This window comes from Malurus melanocephalus, unplaced genomic scaffold (assembly GCF_030028575.1).
Source record: "Malurus melanocephalus ecotype Western Australia unplaced genomic scaffold, MMel_1.1 scaffold_210, whole genome shotgun sequence".
In the NCBI taxonomy this organism is placed as follows: Eukaryota; Metazoa; Chordata; class Aves; order Passeriformes; family Maluridae; genus Malurus; species Malurus melanocephalus.
In genome coordinates, this window is record NW_026623442.1 from 1,057,972 (window position 1) to 1,077,617 (window position 19,646).

Here is a 19,646-nt window from a genome sequence, read left to right on the forward strand (position 1 = left end):
GGCTGGCGCTGAGGGCTCGGGGCGGTGCGAGGGGCCCCACAGCCAATCCAAAACTTGTTACTCGCCGAAACTCTAATCTCGCAGCTCTCAAGGGAGTTACAGTGRGCTCCTCATTGAAAACTTTCTCCGSTTSTTTTCCYCCGTCCCKGAGATAACCTTCCGAGTGCGTCGCTCCGTGCAGGTGAGCGGACAGCGGCTGTAGCTCACGGGCTGAGGTGCCGTTCTGCAGCTGGGTAAAAGTGAGTGGCATCAACCGCGGGGCGCGCTCTGGGGAAGGCAGCGGGTGCGAAAAGGTGCATCTCCCGAAATGTGACACTCCTAAAACACCTSAAGCGCTGTGCCCGGTTCTGGACACCGCATTACCAAGACAGACGCTGAGGCGCTGGAGCGCGTCCAGAGGCGGGCAACGGAGCTGGTGAAAGATCTGGAGTGCATTGCCATGAGGAGCCACTCAGGAAAGCCCTTATCACTCTTTACAACTYCCYGGAAYGAAGYTGTARCCAGGTGGGGGTCGGTCTGTTCTCCCAGCTAACTAGTAACRGGACAAGAGGACACAGCCTCAAGCTGTGCCAGGGGATTGGGTGTTGGGAAGAATTTTTTCACTCACCGGGTTGTCGAGCATTGCAACGAGCTGGCCAGGAGCGTCGCCAGCCTGAAAGTGTTGGAGAAGCGACGGGACGTGTACTTAATGTCGTGGTTTAGCAGAGAAGTTCATGAGTTAAAGATGGGACTCGATGATCTCAGGGGTCTTTTCYARCAKAARTGATTCCGTGAATGCAAGAGACACATCTCACCTGTGTATTGCCAGTACCAGCCAAGGTCTTTGAGGAGAGACACCCCTTCTTGCCACTTCTTCCTGCATTTTGTTTAAGGATATTTTGTGTCTTCCCGAAAATTCTTGAGTCATTTTTTAAATCTTGTTCTTGAGTCACTTTTAAAATGTTGTTATAAAGTAGTCACCTACCCCTGCAGGCAGCTCTAGGCACCTAGACATTGTTTTAGGGGAACAGCTTTTTGAGAAGAGCGTCTTGATTAATTTTCTCACATTATTCTTCTCCTGTGCCCGCAGAGATCTGACCGTGACAGATCTGACCGCACTACCCCGTTAAGAGAAGTGACGCTGACCGAGCGCATTTTCAACCTCATCGTGGCTGCTCTAAGCTTGACATCGCTCAAGAGAACTCATTTCCTCTGTTACAGCTCGCTGGAGCTTTGATTTTGCTTAAAACCAGGCAAAAGAAATGGTTAAGAGAAACAGAGTTTTAAGCCCGAAGAGAAGGAGGGGAAGGCAAAAGGGGTGAAAGCTTCACCTGYGTMGTTCGCCCTGCCYGGGACGGGCATGAACTTGTACGTTRGTTCTTAAGCTGTGTGCCACGTGGGTGTGCCACTCTCCGAGTGCTGCAGAGAGAGGCAAAGATCAACAGGCAGATCTGTRTATTTGTTTCATTTTTTTCTTTATATAACTACCAACCCTGCCGTCAGGAAACATAGGAAGCAACGAGGCTCTGGTACYTGGCTGCTTGTGAAATAAAAAGAGGTAAAAAGCCCCTGGCGTTTTTTTCTGGCAGCTGTATAGTGTTTTAAGTGTATGGAATGRGGGAGATTTGAAATATGATACATGTATATTCAGTTAAAACGTAGTGTTTTTTGTCTATTTCCTAAGACAAATTTGGATGCTTAGATTGGAATCTTCTTCCATTGGAAGTATTTCTCAACAAGTATGAAGTTAGCATTTAAGTTGTAAGGGTTTCATTGCGGGGAGGCAAAAAATTAATTCTCTTTTCTATTACAGGAAATTCATCTGAAGATTCAGTGAGGGCATTCAGGAAAGGTAGTATCATTATGGCAGGTAGGAAACTTTAGCAGTATGTGACTAAGGTGTGTCTTTCAGAACTTTGCATGTTTGTTTTTAWTTTTTGCTTGTTGACAAAAACTGAAATCCTCTGGTATTTCCCAATCCTCATAAGCGTGTGTGTGCTTGAAGTGCGTAGTTGTTAAGTTACATTGAAAAGGAATTAATCAGAATCCTTTATAGCAAGAAATAAATAGCTTTAGTTTGACTGGAGAATATTTCCACATGCATATTTGCTCTTAAAGGTATCACAGAAGAGTGTGCACTGAGCAGCCACCAATTTCGATGGCTGTTTGCTGTRGGAGTGGTCTGATCAGGTTTCAGCTTGAATGCGTAGTTCAAAGATGAGGGAAAATTTAGTTTAATCACTGATTAACAGAAGGAAAACAAAGTATATGTTCTTTTCCTGTAAGCGGCCAAAGTAAATGCATTATTTCCCCTAACACTATTTGAGCTGTTCAGTGTGTCTTTGGAGGTGCATTTTAGCACCTTGCCTTGCTCTCAGAAATCCTGTCTGAGCTGCTTTCCAGTTGAGTCTGTGGTGATTAGTATGAAATAATTCCACTGAAAACTAGAGTGTCAGTGAGTAACGTGACTACAGTGATCTTAATTCTAGTTGTGCACTGTCTGTATACATAATTTCAYATTGATATTTCACTACAAAGCCTTAGGACATGATTTCTTGGTTGTGCCATTTAAGTCTGTTTCAAACAGGAAAAGCATGTTTGTTCAACACTTTGCAGAGTCACTCCAACTATCAGCACACACTTTATTACATTCACACACTTTATTACATTCACACACTTTATTCCTGTAAGACCCCAGAATTTGCTGAAAAGACTGGCCAGAGCCTACACTCAACAGATTTTTCTATGGACCAACATACATTTCTCTCAACACAATGCAGTGGGAAGATCCAAAGCTAAGGTTTGTGCTAAACATGAGCATTTTCAGCTAATTACTCATAGTTCTGTGTTTTGGAACAGGGTTATGGGATACAGCTAGGAGGTAGGAGGCAGTGCATGCTGTCTCTGTAGCTCCCAAAGGTATCACAAAKATACCACTGGAATAATGTCACTCAGAGAATCACTGCCAATGAAAGGCAGCTCAATTAAATGTGGCAGATCCCTCACTAAAGGAAATACATCATTGACTGCAGTTTCTGAAGTTCAAATATCAGGAACAGTATATTGTGTCTGTCAGGTTGGAAGTGATAGGTAGATAAGCAAAAAATCCAATAAAGCATGGTGTACCCCACTTGCCAATRCAAGGAGAAAAGAAGGTATATATTGGCAATTGTTGCTGACATGGAACAAAGTTAGATATCATAAACGTTTTGTTTATCCTTGCATCACTTCTGTCTCAGATTTAATGTTTTGATGCCTCTGGTCTTTTTGTATTTTTTCTCCTAATAGAATAGTGAAAATACATTTAAAAAATCATACTAGCTTTTCAGAAGAAATAATACTCAAAAATCTTTGTGATTTAAGATTCACATTCRCTAGAGATACAGCCTCACACGCCTGTCAAAATTATTCATTACTACTAAAAGTTCTGGCTAGCAAGCYTGGCTAAACTTGTACCCTGTGTCTRTTAGGAATGGTACCTATTAGCTGCCTTTTGGGGAGAAGAAAAGGACTAGGTAAAATTCTTTAAAGTTTTTTTTTTGAAGTTATTTGATTCATGAGGTAATTTCTCCAATGGGGTATGCCCTATTTTAGGATAGGAAGACTGTAATATTCCTCCACTCAGGTAATAGTTACAATAAGGTAAMTATTACCTAACTTCTTTTTCTGTTCTTCATGAGAGCTTTCAGTTCATTGCTATTTAACTGACAACACACAAGATACRATAAGAGAATCTCTTCCTTGTTTGCATTCCTACCCTAGATTTCCATGCACYTATTTTTAAAAGTGTAARAAGTGTGAATAGTTCTCTATATCTGCAGTATTTGCAAATGCAGTCAAATTTACCATCCCAGAAAGTCAAATGTTGCAGTAATCGGAAATATATTTTAAGAAGTAAAGAAAATCAGGTTTGACAAGGGACATCTTACATCCTTTTGCAAATTTCTCTTGACCGGTTTTCATTGGTGTCTTGGAAATGTGAAGATTAGTATCCCTAGCCCTGCAAAAACACTGAGAGTAAAAACTTCCTATTTTTTAAAAATAAGGTATCAATCTTCAAGGGCCTACAAAGTAATGAGAGGACCTCAACCGCTGTGAAATGCATAGGATCATATAATGAATGACCTTAAGGAGAAAACTCTGGACCAAGTCTCTTTTAAACAAAGTGATACAAAGGCCTGTAGTCCTAAGTTGTATGAAGGAAATTATATGGGCATATCTTTTACCTGCATTAAAACATTTTTTTCACCTGCTTTTGTTTTGCCAGTTTGACATGAGTCTATGAACCAATGAAGACATGAAGGGACAGAACATACCACCTCTTACCATCTTTTTGTTTTCCATCAGTGCTACATTTTTGGGTAGGTTTTAGCTGAAAAATAATAAGACCATTATTACTAATTTTTAATAAGAAGAGTTAATGAATTCAAACACTGTTTATTAATGGTACCAAATAAATTTTTTTTGTAACCTAAAACACTTCTGAAGCAAAAGACTGTTTGTAAGGTGGCTGCATGGATGGCTGTGGCCATTGCTGAGCCCCCTGACTGTTACCTGCCCATGTTTCTGCCCCATGGCTCWGCAGGCASTGGTTGTCCCTGGAGACTGAAAATAGTTTGCAGCAAATRGGTTGACTTTGCATTGAGAAAACTAATGAAAAGTCATTTAGATTATCCTGCCTGGTGAGCTGGAGAGGGCATCGGAATTTCTGAGAAGGCAGCTGCAGCTGGGCACTCAGTACCAGCCTAACAGGTTGTCTGACCTTGGCCAAGAAGGTCCATGTGACGATGCTAAGTCAATGCAGTCAGTTTTTTAAAAGACTCATTTTAAATTGCTCTTTTATGCCAGCAAGGCCTAAATTAAATGTTGACAGAAATGAGATGCTACCATGCTACCACTTGTGTGAATTAATTTTGAGGAAGGCACACCATAATTGTCTCAGGGGCTGGGACAGAGCACCCTCAAGCTGTTTGTGGTGGAAAAGCTGTTCCAAGAAGTTCTATACTTCCTGTCAGTTGCAGCACCATGTCTGGTTTTTCCTGTGATGGTACAACTGCTTGGCATTATGTGGGGATGGTTGGTAATGTGGGTCATTGCAGCATGGTGCTGTGAATGTTTGAGYAAGTAGGAAGCTGCAGCTCAAAAGGTTTTGGAGTGCAAAGTAAAAAAGATGTGGTTCAAGGTGTGGAAAGACATTTGAAGCTCAGGTGGTAARGTGGTGGTGTGCTGATTTGAATATATAGGTGCTTACTTAGGATTTCTACTTAAGGATTTCTTAGAAGTTCAAAGAGCAGAGTTGTGTGTTACAATCCTGATTACACTGAATGGAGACTCTTGCTGTCCCAAGAGACTCATGCAACAGAAAAGCCACGAAAGAGGCATTGGCACACCTGATGGAATGTGATGTGCTGCCCACAAGAATATTTCTTTTTGTCAGGGATGAGGAAGGACAGAAATAYACTTGTTGACTGGATTAAACTTATTCATTTGTACTCATGGGCTTTAGGTTTTACAGAACAGGAAGAAGTAACAGGGCTGTTTTCCAAGGATTGTGTTCTCCCTTGTTTTTTCCCACCTGGGCATGATGAAGTAATTCATTGGCGCAAAGGGATCAAAAATGTGCACAGTTACTACGAACAGAAGGATCAGTTGCAAGAACAAGATCCACATTACAGACAGAGAACACATCTTTTCCAAGAGAGCATCTCCAGTGGGAATGCCTCCTTGAAACTTAGTAACCTGACCATGACTGATGAAGGCTCTTATACCTGCTATGTGGGAACAGTTCACACTAGAACAGAAGTGGAAGTGCTGCTACATGTAAGAGGTCAGTAAAACATAAAAAAATCCTTGGGTTGCACCACTGCAAATGGGATGACAGCAGTAGATTTTCTTGTGTTGTTTCTCCCATGGAATCAAAATCCTCTGACCCAGCAGAGCACCTTCTGGGCCTAATGGTGTTACGAGGCAATCTGTCTTCTCTGGTGAAATGTTGTAACACAAATTGGAAAATTAGAGTGCAGCTCTTGTTTTCATAACCTACTGCACCCAGATTTCTAAGGGGTAGCTATGTGGTCTATATTATGTTACTTCTCAGAATAGTACAAATTTTGGCATTCACAGTAAGTAGCTGTGCTTTCTTCTGAAATCAGGTAAGTTTTGTTCTCAGCTGTATTTATTCTCCCCCAATGTTATTTCAAAAGAGCAATCATTTCAAGTTAAAAACTATTTTTAAATTAGTAGGACAAATTTTTAATTTTTTTTTCACCTACAGCTCCTTCTTCTTATGCAMTGGAATACCAAAAGACCAACACTGAGAGGAGACTGAAGTGCTATGCCTTTCTCACTTATCCAGCACCAAATATATCTTGGGTACAAGGCAATGTATCAATCCAAGAAACAGATCGGGAGGAAACCAGGAGTGGAGTTCTCTATTCTCTTAGAAGTGACCAGGACATTGTAAGCATGGCAGATACTTACTACTGTCATGTTCATCTGCATCGTGAAGTGTGGGCTGCTGAATGGAAGATGCAAGGTAGGAATGAATGGAAGTATCTTCCTGCATCATTACTGAATGTCATAGCTGGCATCAGTCAAACTGAAAACAACCTTTTTGCAGTGGGGCAACATTTGGGGATATGGGGTAATGCAAAAGGATATACCTTCCTCTTTGAAACTCATCTCTTAGGATTACAAGTTTGAAGTATTAATGAGAGGGGCTAGCTCACCCTTCTGTAAGTTACCTTTGCTKTGAAYATTTTTTCTGTATCAGTTTCACATKTTAAGAGGTGCCTGATTAACAAACTTTACACTCTGTCAATAAAAGAACTTCATCTATTTGACAAAATACATAGAAACCTTAGAGAATATGTAGGTTATATGAGGGGGTGAAAGTTTGCCTGGTGCTCTAGATGTGTATGATCTTTACTCTGTCCATTTCCCATGTTTTGCCAGATGTTTCTCAGTACTGTTAGGTCCTTTCGTTGTACTTCTCTTCACATGCTTCCTTAAGCAGCAGTTTGAGTGCTGGTGTGCATGGAAATGGAGAGCAGCAARTACTGTCTGCATTTTAGCAAACAGCAGCTCATTTTTTTAGTTAAGGAAAAGSAGGACTGTGAAATTTCAACTCTGCTTTGTCTTCCTCCTGAATTACACTGGAAATTCAGTTTAAGTAAATAACAGGTACTTTTCAACTTCTCCTGTTTCTTAGGAAATRTTTTTAATTGAATGAAGAGCAATACAAGAGCAGTTCTTTTGTGAAATGTTCATGGATGCTTCCATCACAGTGATGTCCCACTAACGTGTACCCATGTGCTCTCAGTTCCTAACCCACTGCATAAGCTCCAGAACAAGTGCAGTTTTTCATTTACATGGAGTAGCTTAGAATATGGAAGATTTTAAGTGTGGCCTCACAGTAGCTAACAATTGCTTTATAAATGTCTGTTTTGTTAATCTATGCCTTTGTTTCACAAGAGAAAAAAGTACATTTCATTACGAATTTATTTGAATTTCCTTGCATCCATCTAACACCTTAGTAGAATATTTTGGAAGCAMACTGCTTTCCTTTTGCTTCTCTAGTAGCAGTGTGGATTGACCATTTTGTTTTGTCTTTATGATTTTCAGCCCCACACCTCTGTTTGTTAAACCCCCTCCACAGAAATCAAGTGTGGTTATACCATGTCAGAATAATCTATTACCTTCCTTTCCAGCTGACTGCCAGCCACCACTGCTGTCAAATCAATAGTTGTGCTATGATGTTGACTTCYCTTGTATTAGTATTTTATATATTAGGTATTAATTCCACTTGCCTGCCTTCTCCTTCCCTTTTCTGCTTTTTTAAAGCTATTCATTAATTGTTAAATGTTCAATATAGACAAGTAAAGTATTTAAATACACATAGCTGAAAGTTATTTCTAACTGCATACAATCTTTTTATTCTTTTAGTTAAATTATGTTGTAAGAGTTTTATCCTTTCACTTTAGATGTGCAAGTATCTGATTAATTGCATTTTCTCTTTGCTCCAAGCATGTGGAATTTCCTGCTGTTGTACATAGTAACTTAGACTAGATTCAATCACTTCTATTAAAGAGCCCCTCAGAGGAAAAATAGTCAAATGAAAAAAAAAGAATTGCCAGTACCAATTAGATTGTTTTGGTGTAAGATAGGTTTGTTTAAAATCTTCAGATGCTTCTGGAAACATACTGTGATGTTTGAATTTGATATCAAAGGAGTGAAATATGCTTTTATATTTATCCATAGTAGTATCAAACCTCAGAAAAAATTCAGAAAATATCTAAATACCCTTCACAGTATTTTCCAAAAAAACCTTCAGAGTTCTTTATCTGTTTCAGACCACCTGTTTAATGTGGAAGGAGGTAGCACCGTAATGCCTTGTGAACACAGCAATGACATTGCAAACACTGATGRTTTCAGTGTTGTCTGGACACTATACAGAAATGCAGTGACCTCAGTCCTGGCCTCCTTCAGTGGCACATCTCACTCTCACCAGCCTCGAGTCCGGGTTAACGAAAGTGACTTTTCACTGATATTGGATGATCTTACTGCAGATGACAATGGAGAATATCTGTGTAATGTTTCAACACCTTTCTACACAAAACTCAGTGTGASAACGTTGCACATCAGTAAGTTGCCRCTTCTTCAATTTCAGAGGATCARTGTTCAGTCAGGACAATGCACAGCCAAAAGACTCAATCAGAAATGTATAAAATACTGAGAAAAATTATCTTGTGTGATTGGTACAGTTGGGTAGAAGAGACATATATTTTATTGTTGTTGGCCCAGGGAAAAGAAAAAGTTACCTAATATGTTTATTTGAAGACTAGACTGTGTTTTTTTATATAGACTTATTTTTTTTCCCAGCAGCTTATTGTGGCAAAGGTTTCAGAATCAGTGGCTGCTTTCAGTTGCCACCAACTGCCCTCATAGCTGAGGGTACAGCAGGGCTCTCAGAATCCTGTCCTGAGTGCTCTGCTGGCAGCAAAAATAGCTTGAAATGTTTAAAGCTGTGTCTAGCAGAGAGATGATGGGAAGCCCAAAGCATGTTGTRTGAGTTTGGCTGCAGAAGAAAGCTTGAGAACACACAGTTGTTATTTTCAAAGCTTTAATTCTACACAGCAGGCCTTTTTTAGGCCTGGGGATATATATGTTTAAATGCATGCTGGTGTTTTAATGAACTATAGTAAAATTCTAGCTCTGAAATCTTAGTTACTGTTGTCAGTAACATGTACAACAGAATCACACAGGCATTTTACACAATTAGATATAATCACCKAAAAGATTGAGAACTAATATAGGGYACCTCTTCTAAACAAAGAAGAAAACTTGAGACTAGCCAAAACAAGAAAAAATAGAGGGATAAAATAAGTAATAATAGCTTCATCTTTTTGTCTTCCTTTCTTTCCCCTCCCTWATGWGTTACACCAACTCCAAACTTCTGTGCAGAAGTCCATCAGTCTCCCTGTATGTTTACTGGAGACAGTCCAAATGGGACTGGCATCATCTGCTACAAATGCCTTTCTCTAGCTGCTCTCTGCAGATGGATCTTACAACGGCCATAGGTGATGCAAAGCACCTCTTTGGTGGTGACATTACTGTGCTGCTCAGAGAATGTTCAGGCTCAGGGACCACAGTTAGGTTATAGAGAACAGAGAAGACACAGAGAGATGACCACCTTTGTGCAGCACAGCCTGAAAGCAGATAAGTAGCTGGAGACAGTAGGGAATGAGCTCGACCATGGTGGATAGCAGTTATGGCACAGCAGCTGCTGAGCCATCAGAAGGATTTCCAAGAGTCACTGGAAAAAGGGTTTTTGAGGGGAAAAGAGATTAATTTACAGTCATTTAAGCAGTTCTCTCCTGTGTAAGGAAGAGGTTGCACCTTAAAGCTGCTCTACAAAGGAATTGACAAGGTGTAAGTGTAGGTCTGCRTGTGGGTACAGTCAAGCTAAAGGCAATGACTCGATTAAATGCTCTGTTCTAGCAGTTCTTATTTTTTAGCTGTTTGCCAGACATCCATAAGAAGTTTCCAGAGGAGTGTAGAACTTTTCAAATTATTTGGATGAGGCACAGCAGAGGAAAGGCAGTCTGAGGCAGAAGAAACCATATWGTTCTTACAGTTTGGTGCTGTGCAGAGGGTTCTGCTAGGTGGGGTTTGATCTCCTGTGGAATCTTTTGTTAACACACACCTCAGGATTTCTTGTGTTCATCTGAATTGCATGGTTTTCCTATGAAGTTGGGACATGTTTCAGATTAAAGTTGCAAAGACAGTGCAACAGGAGTYGTGAAATCTATGATCCAGGCTGGATAACATTTAAAGAGCTGCTCTGCTGTAAATCAGCAGTACTGTTAAAGGCACTGAGCACCGTGCCTGGAGACAGTGTTTGGCATACTGGGCAGTTGATTGGTTTTAAATGGGATTTGTATTTAGAAGCTGTCAAATCCTGTCACATGAGCACACATGAAATTTGCTATCAGCCCAATTAAGTAAAATAATCTGCTTTCAGCTATTCGCACTTAAGTTGGTAAAGTACCACTTCAAAGGCAGCATGAGTCAAGTAACTTAAACGTTGTTGTCTTTGTCTCAGTTTCCTTTTAATGTTTCTTTCTCCTTAAATCCTAYCTTTTTGATTATAAATAAGAAAAATCATAACTTTGGTACATTTATTGAACAACAGTGAATATTAATTTGCACTATAAATCACTTCTGTTTTGTTATTTGTATTTTTAAAGACAATTCAGGTAACACTTGGAAAATTGTGGTAGGAGTGGTAGCAGGTGCAGTGATAGCACTGGCAGCAGGGGCAATTTGCTATCGAAAGGTATGTACAATCATTAGAGTACTTATTTTTTAAAAAACTGTTGATACCAAGCCTCTCAAGATTTGAATGAGGGTTTGAGTCAAACTTTGCAACTTTAAAAAAAAATTGTTAATCAGTAGCTGTAGCTAGAAAGTTAGAATTAAGCAACTGCACTGTTTAGCATTGTTTGCCAATGATCTTTTGTTTTAAGAAGAAGAGAAGACAATCCCAACATGAATGGGCTGTCTGGAGAAGGGGCCACCAGAAGTCAAGTCAAAATAACTGAGCAGTAAGTGGGAAAAGGTAATTCCAGCAGTGGGAGATTGCAACCCATTGACCACTTCCTCAAAATGGATCCCCAACTCAAATGAGGGGAAGAACATAAATCCAGACSTTGAATGTTTGACCAAAACATAAATTTTATTTTCATGGGTTAAAGCATACAAAAATACTAAAAATGTAGGAAGGTAAGTTTTAGAAAAATAAATTATCCTCATTCTTGCTATTTTCTAAGTCCAGAGGAGCCTCTGTGGTACATCTATGSGATAGTATTTTGGTTGTAACAATGTCAACAAGCCCTTCCTTTGATCACATGGTTTCCTGTGCTTAATAAAAGCATGAAAGTGTTGGTTACCCCTCACAAATACTTTCTAATAGCTTGCTTAAATAATGATTGTATTGCTGAATTTTCTCACTTGTCTTTAAGACCAAAAATAATCCAAACCAAAATGTGAAGTTTCTCAAACAATGCTCATACCTAGTCTTCATTAGGGCCCAAATTACTGTTTAATTGTATCCAATGTCAAAGCCTGTTAAAACTGAAGTTTGAAAAGTGATACTAAATGCTTTGTTTAGGAGATTGTTAGAACCATATGGTCCCTGACCTCATCTGTCTGCACACCTCTCATCTTTACTGGAATACAGAAAAATGCATTTTCAGGTGGATGTATTGTATTCTCATGTGTTTGTAATAGGCCGCTTCTGTCTTAAAATATTCTGTCTCTTTCCTCTGCAATTGTAGTGAGTATCCTTAAAAATCCGTACTTTAGTTCTTAGTCCATCCTTCTATGCCTGACCCTACAGCCTCATCCATGGAGAAATTTACCTTCAAACTCCCTGCATCTTAAGATTTTGTCACAGTTGGGTCTTGGTAAGCTTCAGGAGACATTTTATGATGGTTACTATGAGGTACAGGAAAAATGCATGAGAAAGAAAACTCTGAAATTATTATGCCTCAGTCTTTTTTTCATTTTTCTCTCTATTTAAAGATTCACTTGCTTGCTTCTTATTAAACAGTTGTAACATGCTATAGAGATGATAATATACTTTTATAGAGATGATAATATACTTTGAGATGCAGTTGTCTAAACAATTTAAGCAAGATTAATTATCTTGAGACCTGCTGAGCCTTCAAACACATTGTAATCAGAGGAAATGGTACAATTAACCTGTAAACTCAGCTCTGGTTACATTGATGAAGACTAGATGGAAAAAACAGAAATGTTTCTGCATTGTTGTGTGAATGCTTGTTTTACACAGATAATGCTAAAAAGGAAAATGCTGACTTGTCTTTRTAAGTGAGTATGTCTTGTTCTGTTTTCACAGGAGGATTAATTTTAAACATCAGTAGTTCTTACAAGTATTTTTATTTTGTCTAGAAAAGAAGGGAAGGAATCATATAAACACCTTGACATACTGGAAGAAAATCACTCTCTGCACACTGATACTACTGAGTTTGTTGATGAAAAGAATGAAGAGTTCTTTCACCTTCCCCTTTGGGTTACAGTAAGAACTACATGGAAATGTGATTGGGCAACAGTGACAGACAATGAGAAAGACAAAAAAAAGTCACTGGACACTTGAATGTGAAAAATCATGTATCAGGGCATCTCACCCTGCAAGAAGCTCATCTGTTGCTTATTAACCAGTGACATAACTCAGACAAGACAAAGCTGTCTYGTAGGGAGTTACTTTGGTACTGTGGGATTAACACTGGCATCTCCCAGCTGACAACAAACATCTGACTGTGGAAGTGAGATCTGGAAAGAGAAGTTGGATTTCTGACTGAAAGACTCACTTTACAAACTATATAAGGTAYGCCAAACTTTCACAAAGCAGAAATCTGTGCATTTTCCTGGAAATGTTTGGAATTTCTCCCTGAGCAAGGACACCTGCTTTGCAGGGGCTGAGTGAAAGGACTCCCTGAACATTATCATCATTTTGGTGCTAAGTTGTATTTGATTCCTAATCTGTACTGTTTCTTTTGCTACCTTTAGTACAGGTACCTTATATCATGCAACTGTTGATCTACTGATAGTTCTTTTGTTTTATACCGTGAAATAAGTAACTGATTAAGATCTTTTGTGTTACTTCTTGTCTGTTCAATAAAAAAAAAATTATAAATAGACCTGATCCCCCATCCTTAGAATTTATGGCCAGAGAAATTTCTTAATTTTAAGCTGTTGCCAAAAATCTGAGGCTAGGGCAGAGCTTGTCTGACTCTCTCACTTGTCCCATGCCAAGTCGGCATGAAAAATTGGAACTTGGATTTCCCAAAGGGAAAAKAAGTTTCTACAGAAGAAGAAATCCTTAAGTTTTAAGGAATTTTTTTTTTTCAGTCTGAAGGAAAGACAGGGCTTACTGGCTTTTATTTCATTTACTGTTTTACTTTAAAGGAAAGACCACACGTGCTGTTGACAGCAGCAAGTCTGAGCTTAGCGCACACCTGGCAGTGGTGGGGCAAGCAGAAAAGTGTCAGAGTGGGGACAGCTGTGGGGAGCAGAACAGTGGCAGACCGAGGTGAGAGGAGAGAATGCTGCTGAGCACAGCCTATCACAGTATCTGGATAATGGGYGGTGGGACATGGACAATCCGGTTTTTGGGGGTTTGTCTGTCATCGTTTTCCATTGTCTTGGGCTCAGRGATGGGAAACATTAGCTGTGGGAGGCTCCCCCCACTATCTTATTTTTTTCCTGAGGGCCATGTGGTGTGAGGGAGTGGTTGCCATCTTGTCTTGGTCTTGGGAAACAACAGGAGCCAGCAGCACTGGAACAGTTGGTTGTCCTTGTCCTGGGGAACAACATGGATGTGACCTACGGGGAGCATCTGCCATCTTGTCCTTGTCACAGTGGCCATGTGGAACAAAGTCTAGGTGGCAAACACCTTTCTGTGGRTAAAGCATCATCTCTTTTTGTATAGTTTTGTTATTAACATTGTTGGTGTCACTGTGCATTTTCATCCCATTGCTTTTTGCTTTCAGYAACTTGTTCTCTCAACCCACAGTCTCTGCTTTTATCTCTCATAGCAGAAAGGGTGTGGTGGGGGAAAGGCGAGTGGCTTATTTGGAGTTTAATTTTAGGAGTGGCTTTTTTGGAGTTTAATTTTCTGGCTGGTGTTAAACCACCAGACCAGCTCCCTGTTTAAAGGCAGGAACAATCTAAGAGAACACTATTTCTGAGCCACAGGGAGATGTCCCTTGGCAGTGTCTTCTGTGCCCATCCTGCAGCTGGCAAAGAGAAGTCCTTTGAATGGTGGTAATGGAAGGTTCCAAACTGACTGTTTATATGAAAATCTTTATTTCCTTTTCTCCTCCAAAACTCAGGGTCCTACTGGCAGGACAGATGGAAGCTGGATTATCCCAGCCTTAAGGGCTGTGCCCCTGCACAGGTTTAATCTTCTAGTTACAGCCAGGACAGGGTTAATYTTTTTGCAATAGCCATGAGGCAGCATGACCAGCACCCTAATGTTACTCAATACCACCTCATCTCATTGGAGGGCAGGAGTGGGGAGGGATGAGGAGAGGGACCTGGAGTCTCTTTGGAATGAAAGGGGTTCCTTCAAGGAGGGGCCCACAGTGAGCATTTCTGCAAGGGTATCACCCTCCCTTTTGTACACTTTATAATTAATATTGTTGCTGTTACTTTCATTTTCTTATCTCRTTGCTGTTTCCAGGAAAATGTTCTTATTTCAGCCTTTGATCTTTCACATTTTTGTGCTTCCAACTCCCACCTCCATTCTTTGAGTGGGAAGCAGTGGTAAGGGAGGAGAGTGGCAGTGTGGTTTGAGGGAGTGAACTGAGGAGTACCATTCCTGAACCACAGACAGCTGCTTTAGCAATCTGCATATGAAATACACGAGGCTGCGAAGCATGGCTGGATTTGCCCTTGGTTTTGATTTTGTCAGAGATCTGCCAATTAGGATTTGTTCAAACATAATGAAGCTGGCTGTTGGCGAGATGTAATCTTCTATTGATCCCTGAGGCTTGGCAAAATAGAAACACAAATAAATGAATGAAATATGCTAKACAGTCTATTTGGATTTTCACTTGATGTTGTTTATTTCTGTAAGTGCTTATTTTTTTTCTACATCTGCTTTCAGTTGTGCCTGATTATATCAAGTATCTTCTCATATCTGTCAGCTTGGATTTTTTTATTCCTCTTCATGAACCTGAAATGCAATTGAGATAGTATACAGCTGTTAAAAATGGATGCGTTGATGGGTTTTAGGTAAAGTCACAAGTAAATGTCAAAAGCTTCTCTTCACTAATGCTTCTGCTCCTCAGTATTACCATTTTGTATCTGAAATAGACCAGCAGCAATCCAGCCAACATTTGGTCTCTTATTCCAGCTAAGAATGCAGGTGTCTTGCCCTCATTGTAGATTATATAGATCCCTTTGATAGCAGAGCACCTTTGTACAATCTTGTTTCAATAGGTGGTGATGTTCTGACTCACACACATTCCCAGGAGTTTCCAGGAAATGAGTGCTAGTAGCAGTAAACAAAGTATTTCTAATGCTACAGGATTAAAGCAGTCTCTACAGTGCCCTTCTCTCCCCAAAAGGAGATGTGTTGTGATTTTTGGGACAGCAGTCACCACCTGAATGTTTCCTGGCAGCTTTTGCAGTTACTGCCACCAGACCCTTCTTGTGGAGCTGACACCTCTGTGTGCACCACTGTGCTCATCTTTCGGCAGAGAAACACTTTTGCTACAGCCAGAGATGCAATYAGTGTRGGCAAACAGCATCTGACTAATGAAAACAGGCATCCACTATTCYGGGACTTACATGTATTTGAGGCAGAAAGAAGGTACTAGTAAGATGCAAGAAATAAACAGCAATCTCAATAGTATTTTAAAAAATAAATTACTCTCATGGTGTACCTATCTCAGTGTTTGCGTGATGCCAATGCTTTGCGAATCTTTAAATGAATCTATCTGAGTTTTCACTTTTTTTTTTTTTGTAGGGCTGGAATAATTTAGAAAAATCTGTGGAAATTTTTTACCCTTAAAAGCTGCAACTCTTTTGAGCTTTAGTTACAGTACTGCTTCCGTTGTACATAAATGTGTGAGAAACCAGATCTTTACATAGTTTTAATGTAGCTCTACTCGAAATGGTGGAGCAACAGTCATTTATATCAAAAGTGACTTTATTAGGCCAATACAAAAGCAGAAATTGAGTGTAAAGGGGTTCCCCCCCACTCCCTTTTTCTCTAGCCTGGGAGCTGTCCGCTCTATAAAACTTACATGATATTAAGCATGATGGTTTGCTTCACTTGCAAATTAAACAGATTAAGCAATGATCCAATTCCCCTTTCTATCATTCCTAAAAGTAACAACCCCACTCTTAATTGCCCTGGTTACCCCAGGCAAGCATAGACAAGTTTGCTTTCAGTTCCAGACTAAATTCTTAAGTGCCTTCTAGTTTCATCAAAATTATTCTGCTACCATTCAGTTCAAGAGCAAAACACCACAAATATGTTTCTAACTAATGACTTCTCAGCACTTAAGTGACTAATCACCAATACTTTTTTTCATCCAGCTCTTCAAACCAATACAAGTTCATTGAAAGAGCAWTGTTAAAATATCTGCCTAAGTGGTAATCCCCAGCCTGTATTACATATACAGTAGTCTGCATCATCAGAGAGAGAAAAAGGTGGAGTCTTTTAATATTCCKTGGAAAAAGAAACCCCAWAACCCRAAACAYATCCACCAAATCACCAGTTCTGCTTCTGCTGCTGAGAAGAGAGGTTACATGACCACATCAAGAGCACAGAGAATATGTTTTATCTAAGTGACTGATTGCTATCCTAAAGGATTACCTYAATGTTAAAGGGTAGAGTAAAACTAAAAAAATGCAGTAACTCAAGAATTTTTTCTAGTCAACACTACTTTCAGAGATGTAATAGAAACAGAGCATCCACTATTGTGTGTTAAACACATCCACCCCATATGGTCTGATCATACCTTTTTCATGCCAATATCTCTTGATTTGCTCCTCAGCTTATTAACTTGAGATTCAGCTATTTCAGCCCTTTCTTCAGCATCATCCAGATCATGTTGCTGTTTTCTGTACTTGGAGAGGTACAGATTAGCTTGAGCTTCCTGGTGAGAAAAAAGAGTGCAGTTGATTTCCTCCTGTCCACATGAAGCAAAGCTTTTAATTTGAAGTGGGCTGGAAAGTGCTCAGCATGAGTAGGTACCACCTGCATGGGCAGCACTTGCCTCCTGCAGAACTGAGATTGTTGTTGTTTTACAAAGTCGATGTTTCCAGTRGCATTTTCCATGTTGAGTGAACTGAGAGGCTCTCAACGTGCCTTCCAAGGGGCTAGGAGGAAAAAAGTCCTTCCTTTCTTTCCCTTCCTYCCCTTCTCTTGCAAATTATACTGCAGTCTTCGAATAAAATGGAATGCCTTTTCTTAAATATGATCAACGCATGCTGAATATTTTACTTTATATATAATATAAAGTTTTATCTACAGGGCTTATGCAGATAAGAATAGAAATATTAATGGACACAAAATGTGTATTTGTACTAAAAGCTTCTATGGATGAAACATTGTGGGTTTAGAACAATACATCTCKCAAAGGTAAAAAGGCCCAATTACTTACAGCTTCCTCTGCTTGGTGCTTGTAGCTCTTCACTTTTAATTGTAGCTTGTCAATCAGATCCTGCATCCTGGCAAGATTCTTCTTATCTTCTTCTGACTGTATCAAAACACCATTAATTGGATTGATAGAGAGAAAAGGCTTAAAGCATCTCCCACAATGCAATAATTGTGGATGGCATACATATTTTGGAAAAATAGCTCAAAGCACAAACAAGCTATATCATGTGTACACATGAGAAAAATTTCTRCATTGTCATTGAAGACGTGTCAGTGTGAAGGGTGAAGACTGAAAGAAAGTGCCTTTCCCATGTATATATGTAAATATAAACATATATAAAGAAAGATATATATGTGGACACACTTTTGCAGGTGTACAGATACAGACAGAGTTCCATGCTCAGGGGCAAGGAACACGCTTGTCATTATAAAGCATGTCATTATGTATTGCGGCAGGTATGAGTGAGCCTAGAACTATGTAATTTGCATAATTGGAAGTTTGATTTGAAGGCATTTCTGGTAAAAGGAGCCTGGTTTAAACTGTCATGCTCCATAAGCAGAAGGACCAGCTAATTCTGCCTGTGCACTATATTCAAAGAAAACAACCTTTAGCTTCTGCTTACGAAAGTCAAAGTAAAACAACAGGTAGGAGGTGAAATAATCTCCTAAGGCAGATGGACGGGTTTATCTTCCTAATGCTGTTCAAAGCAAAAGGATAAATGTTCTGTGCTGCAGGCCTTTTTGAAGGGCARGAAGCAAGAGCAGCTGTTAGCAAACCTGCAGGAGGCTCAAGACTAGACCTTGCTGCTCAACAATAAGTGACAGAGCCCTGGGACTCAGCAACCCTACACTGAGCAGGGGATGAGAGTCATCTGGGTCCTTCTGGCTCCTTTTAGCAATAGCAGCACAGCTGAGAAGGAGCTGGGCTATTTCTTCCCTTGCATTGTGAATAGTCATCAAAGCCTGTTCCATATTAATACTGTGCTAAAACGGTTCAAATCCCGTCAACTGAGGCTTTCTAACATTAGTTACAACAAATCAGGCAGGAGGATGATGATCACTGGAACAGGTTGTCCTGAAGAAGCTGTGRATGCTCTGTCTTGGGAGTGTTCAAGGCCAGGCTGGGTGGAGCTCTGAGCAGCCTGGTCTAGTAGAAGGTGTCCCTGCACATGGCAGGGGGGTAGAGATGATCTTTAAGGTCCTTTCCAACCCAAAGCATTTTGTGATAGAARCCCTAGGGAGATGTTCCTCCTCTCTTAAAGCTTCCTGCAGTCAGGAAGCTCTGAGTAAGGCCCTCCTTCATCCTTCACGGGAACCCTGAGGCAATTTATGACATTTCTTTCTGGTGACCTGCTGGGTACTGCATACCTGGTAAGTCAGCTCTTTTATGCGTCTCTCAAACTTGCGGGCTCCTTTCTGGGCATCCGAATTGCGACGGAGTTCCGTCTCAAGCTCATTCTCCAGCTCACGAACCTGCAAAAAAGGAAAAGCCCTTGCCATTATGCTACATATATGTAAAGCAGTGGATAATTTGGTTCAAGAAATGCTGACTTTCTAGACATCTCCTCAGAGTCGAATTTCAGGAGGAGATTGAAATGCTACCTTTCCATTCTGCTTCTTCATAAAAGTATTTCAGCTGCACCATCAGCTGGTGCAGACAACATGTAAAAGTCAAAAGAGTTTAACCGAGGCAAGTATTGCAGAGGCTTTTGTTGATTTTATATGCTGAGGCTTTTAGGTTGGTTTTTTTTTTTTTTTTTTTTTTTTTTTTTTTTTTTATTTTTATTTTTTTTTTTTTAATCAAGAGCTTTGTTCATCTGCTGGTCAGCAGCTCATTGTAGTTGGATGATGAAGGCAAAGCTTGCCTCCAAGAACTTCTAACCTGCATTTCGTGAAACAGAGGAAAGTGTCCATACTACCCCTTGTGGACCTCTGTGAATTTACCAGGCAGCCCAAAGCTACCTATCTG

General features: G+C 40.0%; 2 protein-coding genes across 4 annotated transcripts in view; one reads left to right on the plus strand and one right to left on the minus strand.

The window, feature by feature from the left end:
* Positions 1–130: 130 nt before the first annotated feature.
* Positions 131–12,600, plus strand: HHLA2 (HHLA2 member of B7 family). 3 transcript variants are annotated; one of them, XM_057373926.1, is made up of 9 exons: positions 131–181; positions 1,070–1,537; positions 1,793–1,849; positions 4,247–4,340; positions 5,486–5,806; positions 6,254–6,514; positions 8,331–8,621; positions 10,728–10,816; positions 12,454–12,600. In XM_057373926.1, exons 4-9 carry the CDS (start codon positions 4,277–4,279, stop codon positions 12,475–12,477), a joined length of 1,050 nt encoding a protein of 349 aa, XP_057229909.1. In that variant the 5' UTR covers positions 131–181; positions 1,070–1,537; positions 1,793–1,849; positions 4,247–4,276; the 3' UTR covers positions 12,478–12,600. The 3 variants fall into 3 exon arrangements, with proteins under 3 accessions (XP_057229909.1, XP_057229910.1, XP_057229911.1); XM_057373927.1 differs by having other exon boundaries at positions 1,793–1,831; XM_057373928.1 differs by lacking the exon at positions 1,793–1,849.
* A 2,529-nt stretch (positions 12,601–15,129) lies between these two features.
* MYH15 (myosin heavy chain 15) overlaps positions 15,130–19,646 on the minus strand; it is a 45,242-nt gene continuing 40,725 nt past the window's right edge. Inside the window, exons 39-42 of the mRNA XM_057373929.1 lie at positions 19,046–19,150; positions 17,682–17,777; positions 17,037–17,174; positions 15,130–15,241 (exon numbers count right to left, since the gene is read on the minus strand). Coding sequence (XP_057229912.1) covers positions 15,224–15,241; positions 17,037–17,174; positions 17,682–17,777; positions 19,046–19,150 — 357 coding nt within the window. The 3' untranslated portion in view covers positions 15,130–15,223. The remainder of the gene's footprint in view (positions 15,242–17,036; positions 17,175–17,681; positions 17,778–19,045; positions 19,151–19,646) is intronic.